This window comes from Vanellus vanellus, assembly GCF_965231255.1.
Source record: "Vanellus vanellus genome assembly, chromosome: 5".
Taxonomy (NCBI): domain Eukaryota; kingdom Metazoa; phylum Chordata; class Aves; order Charadriiformes; family Charadriidae; genus Vanellus; species Vanellus vanellus.
In genome coordinates, this window is record NC_138910.1 from 62935172 (window position 1) to 62962046 (window position 26875).

The window sequence follows — 26875 nt, forward strand, 5'->3', positions numbered from 1 at the left end:
AATAAATTGCTGCTTCCATGCACTCTAGATCTTCACATTTGAATCTTCCAAAAAGTAATTTCTTAATTGTTACCTTTGGCTTCTTTCCAAATAGCCACAGCTTTCCTTTAGCCTTGCCCACTGTAGTTTTTGAATCAATTCTCATTCCTTCCTGCTTTGGTGTACTGATGGTTCCATCAGAGATGGTTCTGTAAATATTCTGACTGTAATCTTCAAAAGGAAAATCTCCAGGAGGTTCAAAACCGGATTTGAAGCAGTCTATCACTAGTTGAGAGTCCTAAACATAAGACATTTAAAAAGCAAAACAAGCAAACCCATCACAAACTGGAGAGAGAAAAACACGGAGACACAAATTTTTCTTTTAATTGCAGAGATGCACAGATAGGAAGTGTGAGAGAGCTCAAAATGCATGCTTTTGGATAGATCAAGTTAAGACAACGTATGTTCTTTTTTTCTCAGCAGCGTTACCATGAGTGTGAATCAAAGCATATCCTGCTATTCAGAATCCAGCAAATACTGCCCAAGGGTTATCACAAATTTAAAACAGAAGATGCTTTAGGGCCAAACCTACTACCCCACCTTCTAATCCTTCGACATTAGCACTGAAATGAAGATAATACTAAGAAACTAGATGTAGTAAGATATAGTAGGGAAGAGCCTTTATTAGAAGGAATAAGAAAGAAGTGCCAGTAGCTGCAAACAGGACACAATGATACTTTGTTAACTGGACACCCTTTATATAATTTAATGCTACATACTGGAGAAAATACCAACCATGGTGGTATTCTAGGATGTTCTGGGATAACCAAAACAATGTGTCCAAAATCACATACAGTGAGAAAGTGCCAAAGATCTTCAGATGACGAGAAAGCAATAAAACAGGAAAAGAACAGACACCAAAAGTGGAAGTGACCCTTAAAGCTAAAACTGAAGGCACAACGTTTTTCAAGCAGACAAGTATTTGACAACAGAAAGATAAATGTACAGGGTAAGTCCATCTTTCCCCTCTCCACAGCTCTCGTATCAGTTAAATTGCTCGTGCACATTAAAGAAGTGACTCAATTCTACTTACTCTATGTTCATCAACTGATTTTGCTGCAAGGATCATCCCTTCCAGACATTTAGAGATAATCGGAATAACCTTGCGCTCAGAGTCAGCAAAGCCTTTGTAACATTCACTGAGTTTGATAGTCCTTCTTTCATCCATTTCTTGAAGTTGCTAAAAGCACAAAGTAAGATAAAATAAAGCTTTTATTTGCAGATTTTTTCCCCCAGTCCTGATGTATGCAGTTACTGTGGTCACCACAGTGTAGTACAGCATTTCTGTGCCTTCCCAGTATTTTTATTTGCTTAACAAAACTGAACTTAATTAAGTTAAAAAAAATCAAGTACTTTCAGACATAGAATTAAGATGCCTAGAACAGTAATTACCAAGAGTCGATACTCTTTGATTTTTAAAAATGATGTAAAGGACTGGACTTTCCTTATTCTTTTTTAGAGCACATGTACAGTGTCTACAGCCACCTATTTAGTTTAAAATATTTGTTTCATGCAAAAATGAAAACTACAGTAAAGAAATTCTACTAATTTCTTCATCTCCTCACTCCCTCCTTCTAGTTCCAAGTAATTTCTCTCTGGTGATAAATATCTCTATCTTGCTTTTATTTTTATACTTTCCAATAAGTACCAATGATTAAAAAAATAAGAAAAAATTAGCAATATTTATATGCTGTTTAGACATGCTCTCTGATTTGACATACAAACCATTTCCTTTAGAAGTGTGCAAGAAAATAAAGAAAAGAATACCATTACATAAGATTTGTAATACAAGTCCACTGCAACACAACAAAAAGAACAAATTAAAGAGAAATACTATTAAGATAATAGCACTGGACCTTTCACCTAATTGAAGGTGGGGGTTAAAAAAAAAACAAAAACCAAAAGAAAACAAAAAGCAACAATACATACATCAATAGGTTATCAAAAACAGGGTAAGAAGTTGCATCTTTCCTGTATCTACTCTAACAAAGGCAGATGTCTCAAACAGCATCCAATTTCCTCTCTCTGAAACACAGCAACAAGCTAGTCATGCTAAATCCCTCTCTCAAGGTTTTCCCATAGAATGTTACCAAATACTTGCAAGGAAATAATAAAAATGCAGTCCCAAGTGAACGAAGGACTAGGCCTTCCTAGAACTGGAGATTTCAAAAAACGTAAGTAATATCCTACAAAGATAATGGATTTTAACCCTAGAGAAATAAAGGCAATAAACCAAAACTCTGGTCCAAGCTACAAACAAACATGATTCAACTCTCTCTTGGGAGTTGACTGCAATTCCTCCACCAGTGTGCTAATGTCAAATCTACTGTAGTGCTGCTTAACAGTTAAAATATTAGAAAATTCTTTAATAAGCCAAGGCAATTTTTTCCTGTGAATCCTAGATCTTCTAATAAATGTTTTTAAAACACATGAACTCCCTTGTGCTTCCGGTAAATACCGAGCATTCTTAAGTTGGCACACCTTCAAATGAAGTCAGTATTTTTACTTTCCATTTCCTCACTCCATGTCTCAGAATCAGTTTCTACAGTCACTGTATTCTCCCAAATGGTTGAACATACACGCCAATACATTTCTAAAATTTCCCTCATCTGATGCCCCCCAACTACTTTATTTTAAACTAGTTTTGCAAAGTCTCTCTGTTTTTGAAAGAATCTTTGAAAAACCCCACTTAAATAGTAACATGAAGCACCTTGAGAAATCCCCTTTTTAGATGCCAAGTATTAATCTACTTTGACCTTTAACTTTCTTTATGTTTTTATATGGCAATATTGATGAAGCAATGACCAACTGGGATGGGGGGAAGTACTTCTGTCTCCAGTCCACCCATTTTATACCTGTACATGAGATACATTAAACCACAGTCACCATTAGCTATATGCTTTCCTTCATCTCAGCCAGAGTCAAAGCATTCACACACAAATATCAAGAACTAGTGATCAAACATAATTAGAATGTTTGTTTTAAATGTCTACTCTCACTCAAGATGTCTTAAATGTGCATTTTGCCATACTACTTCAGCAATATTTAAACATAGAGTCTGTAAAATATAAAATCTTCATAGAAGATGCAACAGAATATTTTCATTACAAGTCTAAATATCATTACTGTAAGCAGTAAATCTCATGAGAAAACACAGGTTGTATCAAGATTATGCTAATTTCTTGATAAAATTATCCACTAAAATCCCCAAAATAAAGTTTTAAATTTTAAAATCTACTTCTCCCTTAAAAGAAGATAAGACATACTTTCTCTGTTAATTATTTTACCTTATAAATCTGAGGAATGACAATGTAGTAGTGCTTGTGCTGTTCTCCATTAAAATTCTGTAGTTGTGCAGCATATTCATTTTTGTTTTCATCAGCCATATGTGTGCGCAGGTTTAACTGTTGCTTAGCCTAGTAGGAAAGCGTTATCAGTTCAAACATGTCTTGTGCTTTTCAAAGCCATACAGCATAATTTTACTTCATTTTACCAACTATGCAAAAACACTCATCACAAGTCACCAAAACTGACATCCTTATAACTGAAATAAAAAGAACGTGAGACTTCTTATATACTGGCAATCTACAGACCTAATTTGTTATATGCAGAGAGAGCAATGACCATTTTAGGTCCCTTAGCCACATCGCTTAAATGCATACCCTAAAAAATACAGAAGTGACTGACCATATATACCACAAGATACCAAATACCAGGAAGCCTGCCTGTTTAAGGAAGTCATCATCTCAACTGCATCATCTTGAGACTGATGAAGTGTATTCCCTCTCTGTGCTGTCTTGTCTTTGATTTTGCACATAATAAGCAAGCATGTTTTATACACTCAAAGAACATAGTTCCAGTACTAATGATAAACATGCAAATAAAATGTTTTTCATCATAGAGAGAGTAAAGAAAGAAATGTCACTGCTCTTTACCTTCTCAACATCAGCCTTTGTCGCATTAGTGTCATTGTCCAGTCTTTCGTAGCTTTGCTGTGCCTTCTCTGCCTCTCTGCATTCTCTCTCAAATTTCTTTTTGCTCTGCAAAAGCCACAAACTTAATGTTTCAACAACCACTATCTCCTTTTGGTTTTGTACAGTAATTTTGAATTCTAAATATCAAAGCTTCCATTTAAATATCTTAAATTCAGTAAGTACCTTTAAGTAAATACATTGTTCTTGAAGCAACCAAGTCTCAAAAATTTTCGACTTTTCTATTTAAAACTTATTTCCTTGAAGCACCAGCAAGGAAACAACTGTAATGATGCTATAACATATCAGATAATCAAAATACAAAATAACCTATTACAAAGATCTGCAGTTAATTATAAACAGACCAGTCCACTTTCTAGCCTGACTTCAACAACCTAAATAGAAGTTAAGGGGTAGAAAACTTAAACCTGGACTTGTACGAGTAAAATTTTCAAGTTCCCTTCTTCAGTGATCAATTTTAATTGAATAAATTCAACTAAATATTGAAGGTAGTCTGAAGGATCAATCTACATCATGAGGTCTTAGCATACCCATCCATTATCATCAGTATTCGCATCAAGTGGTGTAGATGTAAGCAGCAGACAACAGTATTCAATTAATGTTCAATATATCCAGCTGTTGTCAAGACAACTGCTGTAGGAAAAACTGTTGCAGCTCAAGAAGTTAGCATCTCTAGAGACAAACTGGCAACAGAGACACACGAGCACTGCTCTCCTGCTTCAGTGCAAAGTCAGGCAATTGAGGTTAATGTGTCCCTTAAAGGCTGTATGCATTTAGAAGACTGACTTTGCACTCAAGTAAATACAGTGCACACAACACAACTGATTGTTTCACGTGAACTCTGGGAATTATCCTGGTGAAGGGTGATAGCATCCAAAACTACCACATTTGCTCCTACTCTGGTCCTCTGACCAGGAATTAAACTCTTTGACATGACATTGAAGCAAGATATTGCTCTGGGTTCACAACAACAAAATAGAAATTCACCTCTCTGGTATGCTTCACAGTAAGTAAGATATAACACATTTTGAAGACACTAAACCAGTAGAATATCAGAATGCACCTTGAATATGCTTGGTTGAACTTTATATTTTCTCATCCTTAAAAGCACGTCTCAAGCAAAAGGAGCTTATAATCTGTTCCAGGGAAATTCATTTCCTGAACTTCTCTGTTAAAAAGTAATTCTACCTCCTGAAAGTATAATGGTCTATAGTGGTATCCTTGAATAGACCTTATCTAACAAACTCAAGTCAAATACAGTGACTTAAGATTTCATCTTCATACAAATAAATTGTCATTATTAATTACTCTCTAAAGAAAAAGTAACCCACAGAGAAGCAACCAAAGTCTGTACCCGTGTTAAAAATGGATACCTTTATGCTGGATAAAAGCACTCAAACTTACACACTGTTTACAGGAGATTTATTTTAAACAGGGAACTACAAATACATTGAACTGTACTTTGGATGTTACTGAGTCTGATTTGGAAATTCATGAATATAGCTAAACGTTAAAGTCCAAGCAAACAAGGTGACACAGTTCCATTTACAGACTGTATATTATTAGGTTTGATAGGACACCCCCCCCAACTCACATTATCCATCTGTTTCCAGCACATGTCCAGATACTGTTGAGCCTTTCGCCCTTCCTGAAGATGCTGAAAACACCACAAATAAGTTTAATTTACCTATCTTTTTAGTACTATTACCATTAGTTAGTCCCTCCTCTATTTGACACACTATGATGTGCAGTATCTCCCACAAGTTACCAGTATTTAGAAAACATTACTAATCATGTAAGAACAGAACCACAGATGAAAATTACACTGGCAAAAAAAATTATTAGTAAGCACTGTCTCCGAGATATTAATTTTTAGGTTTAATAACTGTAGTAAACCAGTACATAAAAATACAGAATAACTTTAAATGTGTTTTACAAATGTATTACAAAACCTATTTATTGCCAAGTTCATTGAACTGGGTAAACAAATACATCAATTCATTAAAATACATCCATTTTGGTATCCTATTATCAAATAAAAATATAGAAATTACCATTTTTCTCTCAGTTTTTAGATCATGAGAATATCTCATCAATTCTCCATACACTCTGTGTCCCATTTCTTCTGCAACTACTTCTCGTTGTCCTGCATAGTCATTCAACTCATTAAGGATGTTAAAAAAGGCAATACACGAAGTAAACCTGACAGAGAGCATACACACAAACATACGTATACAAAAAGTGAGACAGTTTTTTTAAATAGACTTCTTTTAGTATAGTCTGTACTCCTGATAAAATAAAAAAAAGAATCATACATATTTTACAGTAAACCTTATCTTAATGCTAACTGAATTATAGTAGCAAGTTGGGAAAGCCTACATTAAGCCTACGATGGACTATACGTTGCATTGTCTCTTCAAATACATTTTATAATAATATGGATTTTTGTGGATGGAAAAGAAAGAAGAAGAATACTACCTGGAAAGCCCTGTAGTATAGTGGTATCTCCTAAGCTGCCAACTGAGAGGCCTGAGCTTGGGAACGGATATATACGTCCCTAGGCTCGGAGGCTGAACTTGCTGCAGAGATGATGTGCTTGGTAGTCTTGAGGGTGGAACATGCCAATCATACCACTCATATGCATCCCGATGGATGATCTACAGAACAAGTTTGCTATCAGCTCTGGAGACAGCTGCCTGTTTGCCTGCCCACCTCTTGGCTGGAAGTAAGGTGCCACTATGGCTGGCACTAAAAAGGGGGGAAGAGGAGGGGCAAAGGGTAGAAAGTGTGTGTGGAAGGGAAGAAAGAAAAAAAAAAAACAGGCACCACATTAAAATATACATCTTTCTCTCTTTTAACTGTGGAATACTGCCATCTCCATAGGCTTGGCTCTGGGGAATTCAAATGCCACTCTAGCACTAGAAATCCCATTCCCTGTGGTCCAGGATCTTTCAATAGTCGAAAGAGCTAGAGGAAATCCTAGTGTGAATTCTCAGGCACCCTGTGCACAGCATGTGCTCTGGCTGCAACCTGAAACTTGCCCACTTTCTTTCCTTAGTAGTAGTTATCCCTAAAGAAAAAAAGTATTGTGTTTTTCTAAATAAATAAAAAAATGGCTATGGACATGGACAGCAAAACAAACACCTCTTTGATAAATAATCATAAAGTTGTTTAGCACAAATTGCTCCTCCGCAGTTAGACGTTTGCTTATTTTGTCTCCGGAGTCAAAGCAAGCCAGCAGTTTAAGAGCTCTTCTTGCCAAAAACATGACGATTTTGTGTATGCTCAAGTCTCAGTATACAAATGTATAGCTACATTTGTATTGCCATACAAATGCACTGAAAAACTCTGCTAAACTAAGCAAAAAGCCACAGCCTAAGGACACATAACTGTATTTCTATAAAAAAATAATACTAGACTGTACATAGCATACTAAACTTCTGCTTTCAAACTTTCAGCTAGCTACAGATTAATTTGGAATGGAGCAAGTACAACCTGACATGTTTACTACTTTAAAATACTAACAGAAGTAAACTCAGGTTTCACGCTTAAGAATTACAGCAGAACTATAAGAAGCCAAGCAGAATTCTTTTCATGTCTTAGCCAATTAAATACTTTATCTTAAAAAAAGAAAAAAAAAAAATCCATGGAAAGAGTATATTGTAGTCCTTGTTTCTTATACAAAGATCTTGAAATGCACATTTTTACCTGGGTTCCTCATCTTTGGGTGAACGTTTAGGACAGTATTTCTTAACCAGGTTTCTATTAAGAAAGAATGAAAAAAGATGCTACTTTAGAGTCTCTTTTGAGAAGACATACACATTGAAAACTGCATGAACAAAGTATTTCTTTTTAATGACTTCAAAGAACAAATCTGTTACCTCCGTCATCTTATAAGGGTCCTTTAGATAACACAAGGCAGAAATCTATGGCATATTCAAAGTTAATTTGACCTGGAACAATTAAGTATTTTAAAACTTCTATTGCACAGTGACTAGACATAAAATGTTCTTTATTTAGCATCCTTTTCACACATGCAAAAGAAGGCTAGCAGTTAAGAAAAAATCAAAGGTTTGATCACTGTGTAACATATAGATAGCGCACACTGTATGCTATACCCATGAGCACAAAACTCCATGACTAAATTAAGCTTGGAGTGTAAATTCAGGTCAACGGTTTTAACCAAAGTATCTCCAAATCTTCAATACAGTTATTTCCAGAACTGAAGAGGAAACATCTTTTTTCAGCAAAGACGTTACATTTTGTCCTACAACCAGTGTTGTAAATATCAGGTTTTTAGAAACCAAGACAATCTAAAAGTCAATCCACGGGACCAGCACTTTGCACAGTGTCACAGTCCAATTTCTGAGAACACTGATAGAATGCATTTGCTTATCATACAGTGCAGGAACAGCACCTTAAGAAATATACAAACTACATCACCTACTCTGCCCTAGAGCACAAATAACACACACTGCTTACACAAAAAACTACAAAATATTTGCAGTTACATATATTGCTACAAATATCCCAAATCCTGTGATGAAGGTGAAATGAAGCCACACAATTTACAGGCAGGAGGGATAACAGGAAAGAAGGTCCAGTGATTTTTCAAATTCTTATCTTCCTGTATGTCAATCTTTGCTTTAAACTTTTGAGTACACATTTTTCCAGCATAACATTCTGCATTGACTTTCAGTATTGTTTTTCTGGCAGCAATGAGGTCTCTTAAAATTCTTGAAATTCAAAAGGATACATGGTGTCAGTCTTGGAAAAAAAATAAAAATCCATACTTTCCTTCTCATTTTTAGTAGCTGGATGTTGATACCTTCAGTTGGTTGCAATTTTTATTCTAGCAATTTTCAAAATTGTCAGTTTTTTCCATGAAACACAAAAACTACTACAGTTCCTTTCCCTGTGTTTGTCATTTTACAGCAAATAAAGAATCCTTTTTTGTACAAAAGAAAAACAGGTAAGACATAGGATTTTTCTCAAATTGTTTACATTCAACCTTTGTGCTTTTTGAGGTCAAAAAAGTGAAACGTCTCAGTTGCTGTGTTTTAAAAGCAGCAAATGGTTAAAGAGAGTTCTACAACTCAAATTAAATAGACCAGTGTTTAAATACCAATGCCCACCCTCACAGTAATTCTCGCATTTTCCAAACATTAGAACTACTTCATCGAAATCTTGCTCGTAATATTTAAACTGTGGACCAGATTACCTGTTATGACATCTCTCATTTAAACTATTGAAGTAATATTTTTAAGTGTGAATTAACATCTCAGCAGAAAATAATGCTTGTCACTTATTTACTTTACAACCCACAAATAGAAGCAACACAATGCTGGCAATTTTTTTCCCCATACATTTTTAAATAATCATACCTTCCATTCAAGGAAAAAAAAACCCACCAAACAACAAAACAAGTGCACACAACTGAATCAATTTGTTCAAGAGACAGTGTTTGCCTTGACCTTGTCAGGGAAGACTTCATGAAGAGTGTTCTTGAGGTGGGCCTGGGTTACGTAAAGAATGCCTCTGTTTTTTAACTAGTATGAAATAAGACTTCATTCAAACTTCTGTATTATGTAAAGGGATGATACTTTGTACTGAAACTATTTTACTCATCCACCCAAAGATTAAATTAAGTATAAAACAATGCAAACCTAGCAGAGCTGCTTTAACAGTTGTCTTTCAATTGGCCTCTGGATATATTTCTTCCATCTGTCGGTCCACTAGTAATTGAGACAATTTGCTGTTGACTTCTTAGACTAATTATTAATATAGCCCAAACCAGTTTCCCCAAAAGCAGCAAAGTAGAATATACAAAGCAATCTACACCCCCAAAACTACAGAAAAAACAAGGAGGAATAAGAGAAGATTGTATGAAACAAAATCTTGCATGCATGTTTTGTATCTCATTACCACTGTCCGTGTGTAACTTCAGTTGTTACCAGCTATGAACTACCTTATCATTAAAACAAGGGTGCTTTCATCTAAAATAACCTTGTGCAATTTCTCAAATCAATTTATTTGGAAGTCATATTATCTCTATGGTACAAGGGTACAAGTAGTGAGACTATGTTCAGTCATGAAGTATATACCAAAATATGAGCAGGGAGTCAGTGTGGAAATAGCAAGCTTAGACCCTTTGTCTCTTTCCATACCCTCAGAGACTACAACCAGAAAGAACAACCCTGATAAGACAGTCAAGTTCTTTTTATATCAGCATGTACTTAAGAACCAGAATAAACACTGACTTTAAAAAAAAAAAAGTATCTACAAATTTTATAAGAACTTTCTCACTGAAGTTAAAACAAGAATCTCTTTTCAGTATCCCCAGAATCCACTGCCTTTTGTAACATTCTACTTGGTAGGGATTAAACACAGGCATTTTGCTTGGAAAACGCATAAACCCAAGTAAAAGTAAAAAAAAAAAATAATCTTCTGTGCTAAGTAACTTTCCCATGTTTTAATTTCCCTTGCATTTATGCTTTGTTCCTCAGTGCTTATCAAAAAATGGGAAACTCCTAAAATTTACCTTATTATTCAGAAAGTGAAATGCGTAACAAGCATATAAAGCTGTAGCTAAGCAACCACACACCAGCCTTTGCAAGGGAAGATTTTCAGAGGTGTTAAAAATGAGAAAAGACACCACTTACTAAAATCAGACAGTTTAAAGTGGCAGGAGAGAAGGGTCAGGAATATAGATTATTTACTATTGTGCTGATGTCTGTTCTCATTTCATTTTTTAATGCAACTATTTACTATTTCTAGGAAGACAAAAATATTATATAATCCTTTCTTCTAACAAAAGTCAGTTTCATTAGTCAATCTTGTCTACCTTAGGATCACAGGAACATACAGTTTTGAGACACTGTGATCAGGATTTAAGATTCAATAACAGCACAAGGTACAACAAAGTCAATAAAGATGAAATAACAAGCAAATGAAGAATTTAAAGTTCAAAGAAAAAGCCAGTGCTCACATGAACAATGAAGCCTGAATGGCTTTTCCAAGAAGTGAACACCAACACTTCGAAAAAACAGAGAAATTAGGTTTAAATCTTTGAAAAAACACAGGTTGACAAGCAGCTAGTATGAATGTGGATCTGAAGAGTGAAGCATTCTTTCAAAGAGGAGCCAGCTGACACTTCAAGGGGGCATAACATTCTTTAACATTTTTACCTAAATGCACATCCCAGTATGGATCTGGACTAGTTTAGAAGAAAACTGCAGAAGTAATTGCAGACCATCAGAACAGAATCAAATCTACGGGATAAATTCCTCTATACTTCCTTATAAAAGTGTAGACTGATGACACTTTAATCCTCTCTGGAAGTACAATTTAGACTTCTTCTACCACGCTGGAATTCCAGCCATCTGGAAGCAGATTTCATAAAGGACCAAGCACACATTGCTCCTGTAATTTTATCGACCTCTCTTATCAGTATAAATTGGTCTCGGGTCAACACCAGTGAGATACCAGCCTGGACTATAGTACTGATCTTTAAAAGAAGAAGTACATCAGTCACATAGATAGAAGTTTCAAAAAGCATCCTAGTTAATAATTTAAAATTATTTATAGCCATATACATAAAACATCTACATAAAATTTTAAAGACACCTGTGCAAAAATTGTGTTTATCAACTCAAAACTAAGTTTTCCTCAATCAATTAATACAGAACATAAAGAACAGGAGCAGCAGCATCAGTATGGTAGAATTTGTATTAAGGTAACAGCTCAGGTACTGTGGCATCTGCTTATACTAAACCTCTACATTATATTGCAAACTAGCCCGGGAACAAACTTTGCCGTCTGCTTTCATAAGTTACTAAAAAATACTGTAATTAGTTGAAGGCTTTTCATATTTATATGTAAAGTAATACTTTCAATAGGGTTCTGATGGCTTCAGTGATTGCATATGAATATTATGGACTGGGTGAACTGTATTTAGTAACATGTTACCAGAAAAAGTTTTAACTGAAGAGATGAATCTTAAAAAAATTGTAACATGGAATTTGAGTTTACAAAGCTGAATATCCTTGGAACCATTAAGAATTCATGGTTTGGCTTGCAGAAACACCACTATAAAAAAACCTGCCACATCCGTATTTTGATAATAATCAACAGCGTAAATTCTCAACTCCAATCAAAGGAAGAGATTTGAGAAATGGAAACATATGGTGATAATCTGTGTCCCCAGCTTCACATTTGAGCTTACACCCATTTTAAATGTTTACAAGATCCTAAAATTTGGTAACTGTCTCAATTTGACTAAACATACGCATGTATTAATATTGTTATTTAGAAAAAAAATCCCACATATACAATAGTATGTAGAAGAACATTTGCTCAGATTAATTATACATCTCCAGAGACCACAATGTACAATTTTAAAGGTAAACACTCAAATAGTTCAAGAACAATCATTGCTATTTTCTTTAAACTGACGATAGAAAAATTGAACAAATTCAGAAATCTTACTCTGCACAGTAGTTTCATCTACAACTGCAGGTGCAACTTGTATTACTGCCTAACATCACAGGAACTGGAACACCTCTGTCTTCTCAAGTGTCATAATGCTTCAGACAGAACAAGAAGGGAGTGAACCTCTAGAATTATTTTGTGTGTGATGTGGAAGTAAACAAAACAGACATTCACCTCACCCCTTTTAAGCAACAATGCTGATCAAAAACAGCATCTGAGAATTCAATTACAAAATTCAGCTGAGAGCCCAGTAATTTGGCACATACTGAATCTATTTTTTTTTGTCAATTTATATAATAGAAACAAATTAAATGGGCATATAATTAAAATGAAACCTGTTAATCTACAACGTATATTGCAACACGTTTGTCCTGATTCACATCCTTTTAACTCAGTAACAGCCTGTAATAATCTTCACAATCCTTGGGATACCACAATACGTTAGTTGAGATCTAAGCTACACAAAGCTTCACATTTTCCCTTCAAGTTAGCTCAAAAAAATGAAATTACAGTTGCTTTTTTTCAGAACAAAGTATATTGCACACAAAGACAAGACAAGCTCTCTAGACAGTTTTTTTCTCTGTAGGCATTTGAGGATTCCTCGATGGTTTCAATTTTTCATATACTTTTTCTCAGTTTCAAGAACTGCCTATCAAAGAAGAATGACTTGCAACCTAATACCAGAATTTGGACAGGATTCTCACGAGTTATCATTTCTGGAATTACTCAGCGATCATAAACTGCAATAACTGCATACAGTAACAATATAGTGAGTTCACTCAAACAGTTCCTCACGAGCTGTACATGCATTACTTGTCATCTCCTAAAAGACTCGCAACAGCTCTTGCACCTGCGAAAGTCTCATCACCAAGTTGTGACAGTATACAAAAAACATTTCATCAAAATACAAGTATACAGAAAGTGAACATGAATTTCTGCCAGGACACAGACTCTAATTTGTGAAAACTGTTATGAAAAATTCACTCAAGTTTTCATCCTTGGATTTAAGTCTATGAGAATAAGATCCATCAACAATCTCAACAGAATATTCATGGCCCACACCGAAACCAAGACAGAAAAAAAAAAATCACCATACATCACTAGCATTATCTCCTTCATTAAAACTTGTTTTTTCTTGGTCTCCCATCCAAGTACTAACAGAGTCAGAGAACTACCAAGAGGTAACCACTCACCATACTTTTTATACATCTACTAAAAAAGGGCATAAATCTCAGCTATAAAGTTTACTATGAAGAGATTCTCAACACTATTTTTCAGATTGCATTTTGCTACAAAAGGAAAAACAACGTTAAACTAGACATTTCTATCAGTTATTAACATCTATCTCACAGGCCATATGCTGCCAGCATTAAAATTCACCAGAACCATAGTCCACCCCTAAGAACTTCTCTCTCAAAATGTCTCGGGAGAAAACTGCAGGGTGGCTAACTCTCCTGAAAATTTTGCTTGATCTCAATCTCCTATGGGGCCTCACGGCTGTTTTATATGGTTAAAAACAGTGAGTGTCCTCAAGAGCAATGATGGCTGAAATCAAGTTGTTATCACAAGACAGTTCACTACTAATAATCAATTCTCCCCCAAGGAATACACAGGCAAGAATACTGAAGCGTAGCTTTATGAACTGGTCTACTGGCAGAAAATCAGTCACCCTCTCGTGTGTGTGCTGTCCAGACCCTCGTTGGCAGCAGGCAGGAAGTGCATGCATGCACCATACACCGTGTGGGCAGCAAGACCTGTAAAACTGTCATACTTACTCCACATGGACAGTCAGTCCAGTCATCTGACAGAAGAGGTACTTGACATAACTCTTTCGTTTTTGAAAGACACTTTGAGAAAAAGTTTTACCCAAAAGAGTAAAATGCTGAACAGAGATTTCCTATTTTTAGTCAAATCCTGAAATAATAATGTGCTGTCTCATCTTGCTAGCTGTGGAATGAACCTTTAAATAAAATTAAGCAAAATGGCATTTATACATACTATTTAAGGAAAAGGTCTGGATAGATCCGTGCAAATAAAACACATTTCCATTTTTAAACAGACAATTAAAGAACAAATCAAAACTGGACCATGAACTGGTGCTGTGCATGCTTCAAAGTCTCCTTTACCTCCTGAAGTTCTTCTATGCCAGCTTTGGAAAAGTGGTATTTATTTCCTTCCTTTTAAGAAAAAAATTCCTTCGGTAAAGTAATGGGGTATTATGTTAGGTCAATATATGCAACTGGATCAAAAGCAACTGATAAAGAAATCAAAAAGGAAATAAGCAACCTAGACAGAGAACATCCATACCCTCAGCTATGAACCTCATTACTGCATTTATGAAGAAGGATTCCTCAGTTCTGTATCCGGTGGCAATCTAGTTTGCTAATGATGAGACGATGGAAGACACCATAGGAGACAAGCTGCTATCAGTTTCAGCCTGACAAGGGCTGGGCAGCAGCTTCAGCTGAATCCCCAAACGAATTCAAGACAGCAAAGATTATGGTGAAGGCCAAGTTCACAGGAACGTCTTATTTTAAATCTTGTTCTTCAAGCACTGTGTGCATCTTTTAGCAAAAATCAATCCTACTTTATTCTGAAGAATATGCTTCTCTGCCATTTCATTGCTGCTACTCTTCTTGTATGATCCTTGTATGATCCCTGAGGGGAAATTCCTACTGGACCTAACAGATGCTTCACTTGGCACCAATAGAAAGTAAACGGGAGAGGCAAGACAAAGGGTGGTTGGGTTACAGTCTCACCCAAAGGGACAAGACCAGCTACAGAAAGGGCACACTTTAAGGACACTACTTCCTCAAGCTCTACTCAATGATTTCAATCAGATTTCTTAACACAATGTAGCATAGCTCTTGCCAATTCAACATAAGAAATGAGTTAGTAGCAGAGGCTTGAAGCTGGTTGAACACACACAAAAATGTAGATACGGGTAATGTAATTTGCAACAAACATGCTGACAGTCAGTGGAAAAGATATTACCATGGTTTTGTTTAATTTTGAATCTTAAATTTTAAGTCTTAAAACCTTTTTAGTTCAAAGATTTGCAGTGTGGGTGGGAAGAGAGGGAGGAAAGGCGGCAAAAACAAGCAAGCAAGCACACACTCAAAAGTAATTTTCTGGTAAAGAAAAAGTTGTCTGTCAGGAAAAGACTAGTGATCTAATTCATTCTGTAAATGAAAAACGGTCATTAATCAAGACATTACATACCTTCCCATCATCTGATACAATGGTTTTAAGTAACTGTTAAGATTCTTTTAAAAAGAAAAAATCTTTACCTTAGTTGTTTTGCATAGTTTTGCTCAATTTCTATCCTTTCTTTTACAAATTTTGCATATTTCTCCAAGAAGTCAATGCCCCACTGCGTATGCTTGTCCAAGTTATCAAACTGATCCTTTAAAAACAAAAGGAAACAAAATACCCAGAATTAGTTAAGAATCACAGCAGCACCAGAAACAACATATAATTAATTTATGAGTTGTGCTGTAAGGGAATGCTTACTACTTGAACAGAAGTTATTTAAGTTCTAAATCAGTCATGTGTCTGTGTGTGCATATATATATACACATCAGCCATACACCAGAACAGTAAGCTGTATGTGCATGCACAGATCTACCTCTTTCTGTAAAACCAGCTCTAAATATTTGCATTTTAAGTTGTATGATTACTTTCATAATGCAAATATGTCTTTCTTTCCCCCCTAAAAATCTTTTCATTCAAAAGCGGATCTTTTCCACTTAGGTAATGAAGACATAACCAAAGATCTGTACTAGATAATAAGAGACTGTTCAACAAGAGAGATGTGTTTGGCAGTTTTAAAACACAAGAAGTTGTAATTTCATTGGACAAAAAAAAATTACTTCCACTCTTGCGATTACCCACTGAAAGAAAAAATAATACAAATTGCAGCTGTGTAACAAAGTTGGGTGTAGTCTGCATATGAAAAACATTTATTAAAGCAAATCTATACACACAGCTCGCCATCAGCTCTAGAAAGAGATTCCAAAGAAAGCAAACCTGTCCTTAGCCATTAAGAAAGTTACAGCAAAGCAAAGGCGCAAACCAAAGAGAAACAGTCAAAAATAAACCACACTTCCAAAAAAAGCTGGGGGATTTTTAATACATTAAATCATCTCGAAAGCTTATCTTTCACTGTATTCTGTACGGATCAACAGGTGGAGGATACACTAATTAGGACAAGTTGAAAATCCAAAAACCAAGTGTAAATATGGTGGGGTTAGGGATCAGGCAGGAATGAAGGAAGGTACAAAATACAGCCTAGCAAGTATTTTTAGTCTCACTCATACTTGTATTTTATGCTAAAAAATTTGCCACAGAGCAAAAATGGTCAATTTTCAGCTTACAATTTAGTAATCCAAAAAGACAAGCAACTGCAACATCAAAGTTTGTGTCCTGTATATGCTGTATCCAAATACACTTCACGGTAAATTAAGAAAATACAAAGCAGAAAAGGAAAAAGAAAGAAAAAGAAGCTAAAGAAAGCACTTAAAGGCAAAGTTTATTTAACTTACAGGAAAAAAAAAATAATGAGGTGTTTATCAGAAGCTGCAACTTGCCTGAACCTAACAAATCAGGCTGACCTTTAGTATTTGCAATTTAAATTCAATTTCGACATGCAGTAGGATGATCTGAAGTTAAATCGAAAAATCCCATAAAATGCTGCAGAGCTTAAGACTCAAGGAAAATGTCTTCACTTCAACACAACTACATACAACTGACAAGAACAATAAAAAAGAATGTAATGGGATTAAGGTTGCTCTCAAATCTTGCCTTGTGGCTCTCAGTATCCTACACCATGGACTAACAACCATGGCCGTTAGTGCCTTAAACACATCGATCCAAAGGCATGTGATTGCTACCAACCAAAAGGACCCATCCTATTCCACTACAAGCAGTGTGCTCCTGCCTCCGCATCACTCTCTCCACCAAAAACATAACCACTTTCCCTGATCTGTTTCACCAGAGAACCATATAAACACCCAAGAGACAGGGGAGGGACTAAAGACAAGATTAATATATTTGGGAAACCATGATCTGTATCTCATATTGTTCTGATGCACCCACTTTACACCAACTGGACATTTCCACATTAAATATCTTTTGTCAAATGAAGTGACATTCCTGCTACTGTTTTTAGAAAAGTTGATTGTGTGTGGGAAGAGGCAGACGGTTACCATACTTTAGTGTCACACCACCATTGCATGTATGCATAAAAATACATCATCAATCTCAAGAACCATTTTTTTTACATTCCACTCATTTTTGCAGTTACTCTGACGATATTAACCTGGCATCCAAAAGAAGTTTCAAAAAGGTGCTTTTTGGCATACAGCCAACATCCAATACCATTAAGAAGAACTGACTTCCTTCAGTGCACAGTAGAACAAAGCCTTTGCTGTCCTACTTAGGCTCTTTAGTCCACAAAGCTCTCATTTGCTGCTAAGGTTTCATTAGCATTACAGACACCTCATTACTTATGTTTCCGAACATGTAACTAGAGAGGATGGCTTTCCAAGTATTTTGTTCAAACAAAAAAGGACTCTACTGGTCAAAATTAATTGTCTGATACTAATATGAAACTGGAATGGAAAAACGTGAGTACGTTTGACATGCTGTTCTCCCCTCACACTTAACCAGAAGCATTTAATCACTGACCAAGTGCCAAAAACTCTTCCTTTCCTCAATTCCTCCTCTTCATCTGATTCTAGAAACAGCATGCTCTGTGCAAAGATTATCCCACAGCCCCTCAAGGGAAGAAGGAATTTGCTTCCTCCCTGTACAAGGAACATGCATAGAACATACACAGAACAAGCTGAATAGAGTAAATCCCGTGTAAGAAAACTATTAAAACCCATTAGCTACCCTCACCACTCTGCAGACCTTTACATTAGTCCAGCTCCTCCACCATTAGTGACATCTACAAAACTACTCATGGATGCATTAATGATCTCCAAGATGAGGAATGGAAATCCTAATTTAGTGAGCCAATAGGCCACATTAACTGGAATTATATATATTAAAAAAAAAGTTGTAGTACATACCCACTCTCTTAAAGAGTGAGACAGCTTCACAACATCATTTTGTTCACTGCCATTTTTTGGTCAGCAATTATATTATGCACTTTTTTAGAATAAAGTATAAAGTGTGAAGGACAAAAAAAAACAGTACTTTCAAGAAGTACCAAAGCATTTTTTGAAAACTGGCTTATGAATGACCAAAGTGGGAAGCCTAAAAAAATAAATATCGACAGGTGATTCGTATTCAAAATAAAAACACTGTAATAAACTCTCACATAAACATACTGACGATGCCTCTTAAGTTCTCCATAAGTCATGTATGTACTGTAGAACAGAGCTCTCAATTAACAGATAAAGAAAACATATTAAGCAAACACATCAGCTTCACCATTTTTCAAATTCTCTATAAACAATAAACCAGTGAATGGAAGTCCACCATCACAAAAATCACCTTATACTACTCAATAATGATACTGAGCTAAATGAGCAAAACATAAAGGCAACATCAATTAATAAGCAGAAAGGAATGGCTTTTTCAGAGAGGCTTCTAGAAGCAAGTCACAAATTTACTCATGGTCCTTTCAACTTCTCTCCGGAAGCATACATGTTTGAGCTCTGGGCCTCAATTAAGCAAAGAGGTTTCTTTTCATCCAGGAACACAAGCAGAAACTATTCCATGCTGCTACAAAGGAAATCAAATTAATGCACTGAGATACAAGCCAAACCAAGCAATATCTTGAATGGAAAAAAAAAAAAAAAGGGGGGCGCAAAACCCAGGCAATACTATACAGAGGAGAAAATGGACCAAATAGTTACAATAAAATTCATGCCTGGAATTTCAAAATAAATATATCAGTGTATTAATTTGGCTGGCTCCCTTATCAGCAATGTGAAAACTGCATTAACTAAAGATCAGCAAAAGGCAAATTACAAAAAAGCAGCACATCCTATAATATCTATCTTCTATCTTGATAGCAAAGTATGTTCTCAACAATATTTCAAGGCAAATACACATCACTTTGTCTAGTAACTCCCCACACCTCTTAGCAGCTGAGCAGGCAATTTTTGTAAAAAACTTTATTAAAACTGCAACTGACTATTATTAAACTGATTGACATCAGCTAATGGATGGTGACCGTAAGTAGAAACTGCCCACTGAAAAGCTGGAATGTAGTCCAAAGTCTCTGCAATATAAACAAACAAATCTGACCCTTCACAAAAAGGTTGTAGTAGGTCAATATAGACTATTCCAAAAAGAAATGTTACCTCCCTAAATTCTACTTCCAGAGTATTTGCTGGAACCACAGATCAATGTTATGAATACTTCAGGTATGCAATTCTAAATTTATCAGGCTTTTGCAGATACCAGGAAGCTTTACGATAATAGCAGCTGAATCATCAAGCAAGGAGCCAAACTGATTCAAGTCTGAACCAAAGACAAAACAGCGTTTCAATTTGCCCTCCCCCTCTTACAGATACCTGTTTTTTTTCCCCAAACAAGCCTCAAGACCCAATAAAAAGAAAAACATGGAGGATCTCTTCAGAGGGATAAGGAGTGGAAGGAAAACTACAGCAAACCTTTAGTTTGGTATTTATTATTTAAAGCTATCAGTAGGTAGTCCAGACACTGGTTTATATGGGAGTTTCAAATAAAAAACATTAAACCAGACTCAGATTTTTAAAGGGTTAACGTTCCCAGCTTTCATCAACTTTAGAAAGCATTTCTACTTGCATTAAAAGCTAGGACTGTGCTATCACATTCTGAAAAAAAAAAAAACCAGATGTTTTACTAAATGATTCCTTTACAATAAACTCTAGTTTACTGCATCAACATCGACTTGCTGATTAGTCTCCATTTCACTGACCTCCATTTCGATATCTCCAGACAACACAGTTGAAAGCCTTAAGAATCATATTGAACATAAAACTGTATCAATTTACAAGTTTAAGCAACCTATCTCAATTAATTACTATAATTAATTAAATCTGCTGTATCTTCCCCAGTGCATTCGTGGATAGAAAGGTATTTTATTATCATTTAGGAAAAGCAACAAATTACTTAACCACACAACTACTAGTCCACAGCAATACAACTGAGAAAATGTGGCTGATTATATAACTCAACATTGATCACAGCAGTTCTTGTTTACTCAATTACAGCCCATGAAGGTTTCTCAAATGAACCTAAATTATGGATAAATTTAAATGATAGGTTAAATTCTGCATAATGTCCTTCCTTCCTGCAGAAGAAAAACTCAATTCTATTCAAGAACTTGAATATTTTAAATCACAAAATATTATACAGCAACTACTTCACATCTCAAGATTTTATCACTCTTCTGAAATATCTGGTGTTTCTATGAACCATTATGCACCTTGCTTTTTTCTTAAAATAAAGATCAAGGACTTGAATTAAGTTCAAATGATTCAACATTGTACATGAATGAGATTACTTCAGGTAAATTTATTTATTTAAAAAAAAAAACTTGCAGTGTTTGTGCAAAGAACTGCTTGATATGCTACACTAGAAGTTACGGGAACATAATCAGACATAAATATATTAATGAGAACTGACCAGTATACTATACCTTTCCCTATTTGTCTTCAGGACAAATTAGATTATAAAATTGTATTTTAACTAGAGTATGTTACACTAATCTACTTCTGACAATACATTTCAGTTGTTCTGATCTTTGAAACCTCTTCAATGCCTAATTGTTTTTGTTTTCTATTTCTGTATTTATCTTTATGCATTCCTGCTTCCTTTTTCATCCTAGGATAATAGGTTTTCTCTTTTACTGTCTGAACTGATTATCACTTCTCTCTCTTCCTGCCTGCTTTTCTTTATCAATTTGGTCTTTCTTTTTTCTTGCAACTGCAATGTGCTTTTTCCTAACAGTCAGACAACAACTGCTTCCAGCTAAATAGTAGTTTATTTTTTTTAAACATCCTGTTAGTTTTACCTCTAAAAACTAACAAAGAGCTGTTTCTATATCAAGAACAAAACAGAGTGTCTTGCTTTTCTGCTTTCTACAAGTTTTGGATTGTAGCTTCCAGACTAACCTTGAAATTATACCTCATTCCTCTCTGAAAACAATCTGTGTATTAAAGTTAAGAGAGTGGAAAAAATGTGTCTGTGAGCAAACTTAAAGGCTAAGCGTTTTATAGACTAGAAGATTAGTATCAATGACAAGGTTCAGAGCAGCAACATCAAAAACCATAGCTACACTGGAAATAAAACAGAGGCACCCACAGATTAAGATGAAAAAAAAAAAAACGTTACAGGTGCATATACATAAACTACACAGTACTTCACATTTTCATTTCATATTAATCAAAAGTTCAGTATAGACTGTACAGGCAGAACAGTATGAAGAAAATCTACTAGTCTTTTGGAGACATGAAAAGGAAAAATAATTCCTAAGAAGAACTTATGCAAACAATTTTTCAGCTGACCTTCAGGACATGGAGCTATTTTGCTTGCAAAAATTAAGACACTGGTGTTAACAGTAAGCTGTGTGTACAGCTTGAAAACATTTAAGTGAGAAATTCTGCTAGAAATTCAGACTTGAAGTGCTTAATATGCAAAAGGAAATCAATGGGAATTAAAGAATCACTTTTAGCTGGATGAAAGACTACTTTAAGCAATAAAGAATTAATGAATTCATAGCATGAACACAGTATGAAAAATCGATTTGCCTGTTAAACTTTTGTATATGTTCTTAAAAAGCAACACCACTGTCAACTTTGATTTTAAAGTCCATTTCTATGATTAGAGAAATGTTTGCATGATAAAGTGAGCAAACTCAAAGGTGGTACTGAACCGCTGGAGATCTAGCCATGCTGTAAGATAACGTATATAGCAAGTCAGGTTTCTAAAGTGAAGCTAAAAATGGAGAGCCACAATTAAGGAAGAGAAATACGAAGTTTGTGCTTTTCCCTTTAAAGATCTCCTCAGACCAGCAGCAAAGGAACTGCTTTGGAAACTTTTGATGGAAAGTCAGGTCTGGCAGGAAGGCATATTCTTGCTTGGCAGCTAACAACTTCACAAGCGTGAGACACATTTATTTCCTAGGAAAGGGCAGAAATCTACCACAGACAGGCAGGAGTAGAAACATTTGTGACTGCTTTTGGAATGAGCAGCCAGAAACACAACAGAATCAAGTTCTGCATCTGGAGATCAACAGATCAGTTGAAAGACATTAGAAACTGGCACTAGAGATTACAGTTGTGCATTCCGGTTCACCCATGCCACTAAATGGATCAGTTGGACTAACAATTAGATTTTAAGAGCATTAGTTTTCTACCAGCAAAGCAAATTGATGTAAACAGTTCACAGCTGGGATGCTAAACAACAATGTTAAGACGAGAGGGGAAAGGAACATATGGCCACAGAGGGCATCTCAACAACCACTCCTATTTGTCCAGCTTATGAATCACCTCTAGAATTCTTCAGTTAATGGATATGAACTAAACAGTCTATTTACCTCATTGTATCAGGATGCTAGCTTAACAGAAGAAAAACTCGATTCTTCATAAGTTTACCTATAGGTCTGCTTTCTGTTTCTCTCAGGGGACTCCCACTCTGTCTTCCCATGGCAGTCACCACCTGCCTCACACTGCAGGGAGTGCGGTTTCCTAAATGCAATTTCTCCTGCTCCTCAGGAAATTCTACCAACACAGTGCATAGCAGCCAGAACATGGTTACAGGCATCCTTCCTCTCTGCTATCCATCACAGCCTCTTCATATTATGCTTGTCATCTGCTACCCATCACAGTCTCTTCATACTGTGCCTGCCAATGAACAGGGTTGTTCATTGTGGGTATGTATCAGATTTGATTTAACATTTTTACCTACAAGTTACTAAGGAGGTTAAATAATCCATCTCAAGCAAACAGAATGGACTTCCTTACCACCACCACCTGAGAAAAATATAAACACACACACATACAAAGCAGGTATCACTAACTATACACCCCTGGTGCAGAATACAAGCAAACATAAAGTATATAACATACTTTGAAAACTGGATCAGAATCCACTCACTTAGATTTCAGATAGCCCCTTAATCTCATTAAACTTTATATGTGGGAGGAAATTTGTTTAAAAAAACTTAACCATTTTTTTTTCACATATGCTGTTTATAGAGAACTTGAAAATACTTGAGTCTTATTTGCATTTGAACCAAAGCTTAATTCCGAAACACTAACTCTCCACTTAGTTCTACTTTAAGCTTAATTCCCACTTTAACACACATCAGACCATTTTCAAACAGCTCTGGCCAAGACAACAGCAGATCACAAATCATATAAATATGTTTTCAAGCGTTATTGGATTGAAATGGTTGCCACTTTATAACACAGTGACAGCACTACACTTGCCTTGTATATACAAATGACATAATTATGTCCATCCCCCTAAACACCAAGAAATCTTCACCATAGTCAAGCCAGAAAGCAGGCACTTCCTGAGTCTTCTGGGATTGATTGAATGCTGTTAATAAACAGACAGAAGCATAAGTAGATTTTAGTCCTAGTTATGTCACTTGCAAAAGGAGCCAGGAAGACTTTAACCATAAATGAAGTAAGTGGGATACAATATATCACAGTAAAAAAAAAAAAAATACTGTTTGTACAATGCTTAGAGATGCTGTTGCTCATTGTAAGAAATACCTGGAGAAAATCCTATTTTACAGCAACACTTGAATAACAGCGTATAAAGCAGTGGGGCTACATCAATGAAGCAGCAGAATACTGAACTCGCCATACTGAATAGCCATGCAAGGCCTCATGTGAAGCAGAAGTTCTGTGCAAAACCAGCACATTTACTGCACAACTAACACTAGCCTGCAGAAAATCTGCAAGAAAAAAAAAAAAAAAACAAACTATCTGGCTTGGAAAACAATGCTGCACGATTTTTATTTTTGAAAAGTTGTGTAAAGAATCAGTTCTTCGTCAGTTAGAAAATATTATTACATGGTTTGGCATTCAATCTAGAAGGTGACTATTTTAGTGTATGACCAAACAATCCCTTGGTGAAACTACTGAAAACTTTAAAAACTTTAAAATGCCTCTCTACATATTACAGATACTTCCACAATATTATTAAAAATGCATCCACAGGATACCAAATGAGCAAGCAGCCCTGACACTCTCCAGTTCTGGCATATGAGACTTAATCTATTTTTGCATTCTAAATAAAGGATCTGTTTTCTAAAAACTTGTAGAAACAGGAAAGAGACCTTGCCTACTGCCAAATTCTTCAGAGAAGGGTTAAGTTCCTGCTCTGGCCAGTCTGGCACAGCATCCTAACAAGCAGAGTATGCATTGTTTTTTCCTCTCCATACTACAGAGTGAACTTAGAACAGTGCGCTCAAGGAGGGAGTGGTATCAATGTTACAAAGCTAAATGTTTCCCTCAGAGTAGGAGGTTATTAAATAACTATTAATTTGCATAAAACTTCATCAGACCCTATGCTATAGACTATACTGTACTTCAGAACTGTAACAGAGTCATAGCTCTGAACTCACCAAAAAGCCAAGATGACTGTGATAGCAAGTAAAACAAATTTAAAACAAGGAAGTACTTTCTGACAGCTGGGGGAGGCAAAAAAGAAGGGAGAGTATCAACTTCCCTGTCATCCAAATATCACTTCCTTGTATTTATCTGCTCAGCTACTAAGTAGACCGTTCTGAGGATACCATTTTTAACTGACTTAAAAACCGTAACGTGTTTAATAAGTAGGGTGCACAAATCCCATGCAGACAAGTCAAGTTGGCGTGTTTCACATTTAAAGATGCACATTTAAGCCTTATCTCAGTGGAATAAGAAGAAAGGGGAAAAAAACCCTGTTTGGTATGGGTTGAATCCTACTGTTTATGATTCTGACAATTAGAATAAACACAGTATAGAAATATCTATACAGAATCCAAGAACTGAATATCAGCAGCAGAACTTCACCATTTCAACACACAGAGAGCAAGTTACATCCCTTATAAACTTCCTCATACGTATTTAATAAAGGTGCTCATTATTTAGAATATTAATCTCAAGTCAACAGTCCCTTAAACAAAGTACCTTTCATGGCACTATTTCTAAACAGTAATTGGAGTAAACATTGAACTCATAAAATAAAACTTATTGCACAGGAATAAAACAAACATATCCTGGTGTTAACTTTTAAATCACTGCTCACAATAGATATAATTAAAATACCTAGTAAACCTACAGGAACTTGGTACTGAAATCATATATATTGGATCTTCTGGTAAACATAAATACTTTACCTTAAATACAGACACAGAGATCCAGACAGAATCTCCTTATTTAGCATAGCTCTGATAAACTGTTTCAACTACTCTATTCCTAATGTAGGAACGCACAGTGAATGCAACCGGAATATAAGAAGGTATTTCCTAATGCTATTATGAGCTTCCATCAGATAGATTTAAGATGAAGGCATATGCCTCACATTTGTTGTTATTGGTATTCAAAAGATACAATTGTACTAAACAGATTGTCAACAAATATTTGCTCTTCTAGATCACTCAGAGCAAGATACCCATACATAGGTATTCTGATCAGCTCTTCAATTTTATTGAACTGAATCGTTAGCCTTTTGTTGCTTAGGAAAGGCCGCAAATATTAACAGAATTATTTACCACGGACTCTGTTCGGAGCACACTCACTTCCCGTAAAATGGAAACGGACACTGTTCAGTGCTTCAGAAGATCAGAGATCACTGGGAACTGGTTAGGTAAACATTTACGGAACTGGAGGGCTTGTCTGTTAACTGATTGACCATATGCTGTTTGTTTTTGTCAGCTCAACAGACTAGAGGATTTTTCGTCAAAAGTCCTACTCTAAGGTGAACTTCCCTTTTCAGTATCACCTGTGAATATTTTAGTGTTCACGAGAAAGAACATACAAGCCACATTTTCACCTTTTCATTAATATCTTGCAAACAATAGCAAATACTTTTCAAACTTGATTATAAAACCAGATCCATATACTTAACAGGAAATTAACATGGCAGTAAATTAGAGCCTTCTTATATTCTTTGGAACATTATTTCAGATAAAGATAACACCATGGAAGAAGGAAAAAAAAAAACAAAAACAAACACACACAAACAAACAAAAATACCCCCCCCAAACAACTAAAAAACAAAACCCACCACTACCAAACAAACCACACACACAAAAAAAACCCAAAACACAACAACAACAAAATCCAAACCCACAAAAATCATCCTCTATTTGCAATGGAATCTACTGTACTCATTGTTTTAAAAGAAAAATTCGT

General features: G+C 35.6%; 1 protein-coding gene across 2 annotated transcripts in view; it reads right to left on the reverse strand.

The window, feature by feature from the left end:
- The window catches only part of FNBP1L (formin binding protein 1 like), a gene marked incomplete at its 3' end in the record, with an annotated part of 58385 nt that overhangs the window by 12634 nt on the left and 18876 nt on the right, over positions 1-26875 (reverse strand). For both annotated transcript variants that reach the window (XM_082483638.1, XM_082483637.1), the window contains exons 2-9: positions 15812-15927; positions 7740-7793; positions 6086-6233; positions 5626-5688; positions 3975-4079; positions 3327-3455; positions 1073-1219; positions 74-277 (exon numbers count right to left, since the gene is read on the reverse strand). In XM_082483638.1, the coding sequence (XP_082339764.1) occupies positions 74-277; positions 1073-1219; positions 3327-3455; positions 3975-4079; positions 5626-5688; positions 6086-6233; positions 7740-7793; positions 15812-15927 (966 nt within the window). The remainder of the gene's footprint in view (positions 1-73; positions 278-1072; positions 1220-3326; positions 3456-3974; positions 4080-5625; positions 5689-6085; positions 6234-7739; positions 7794-15811; positions 15928-26875) is intronic.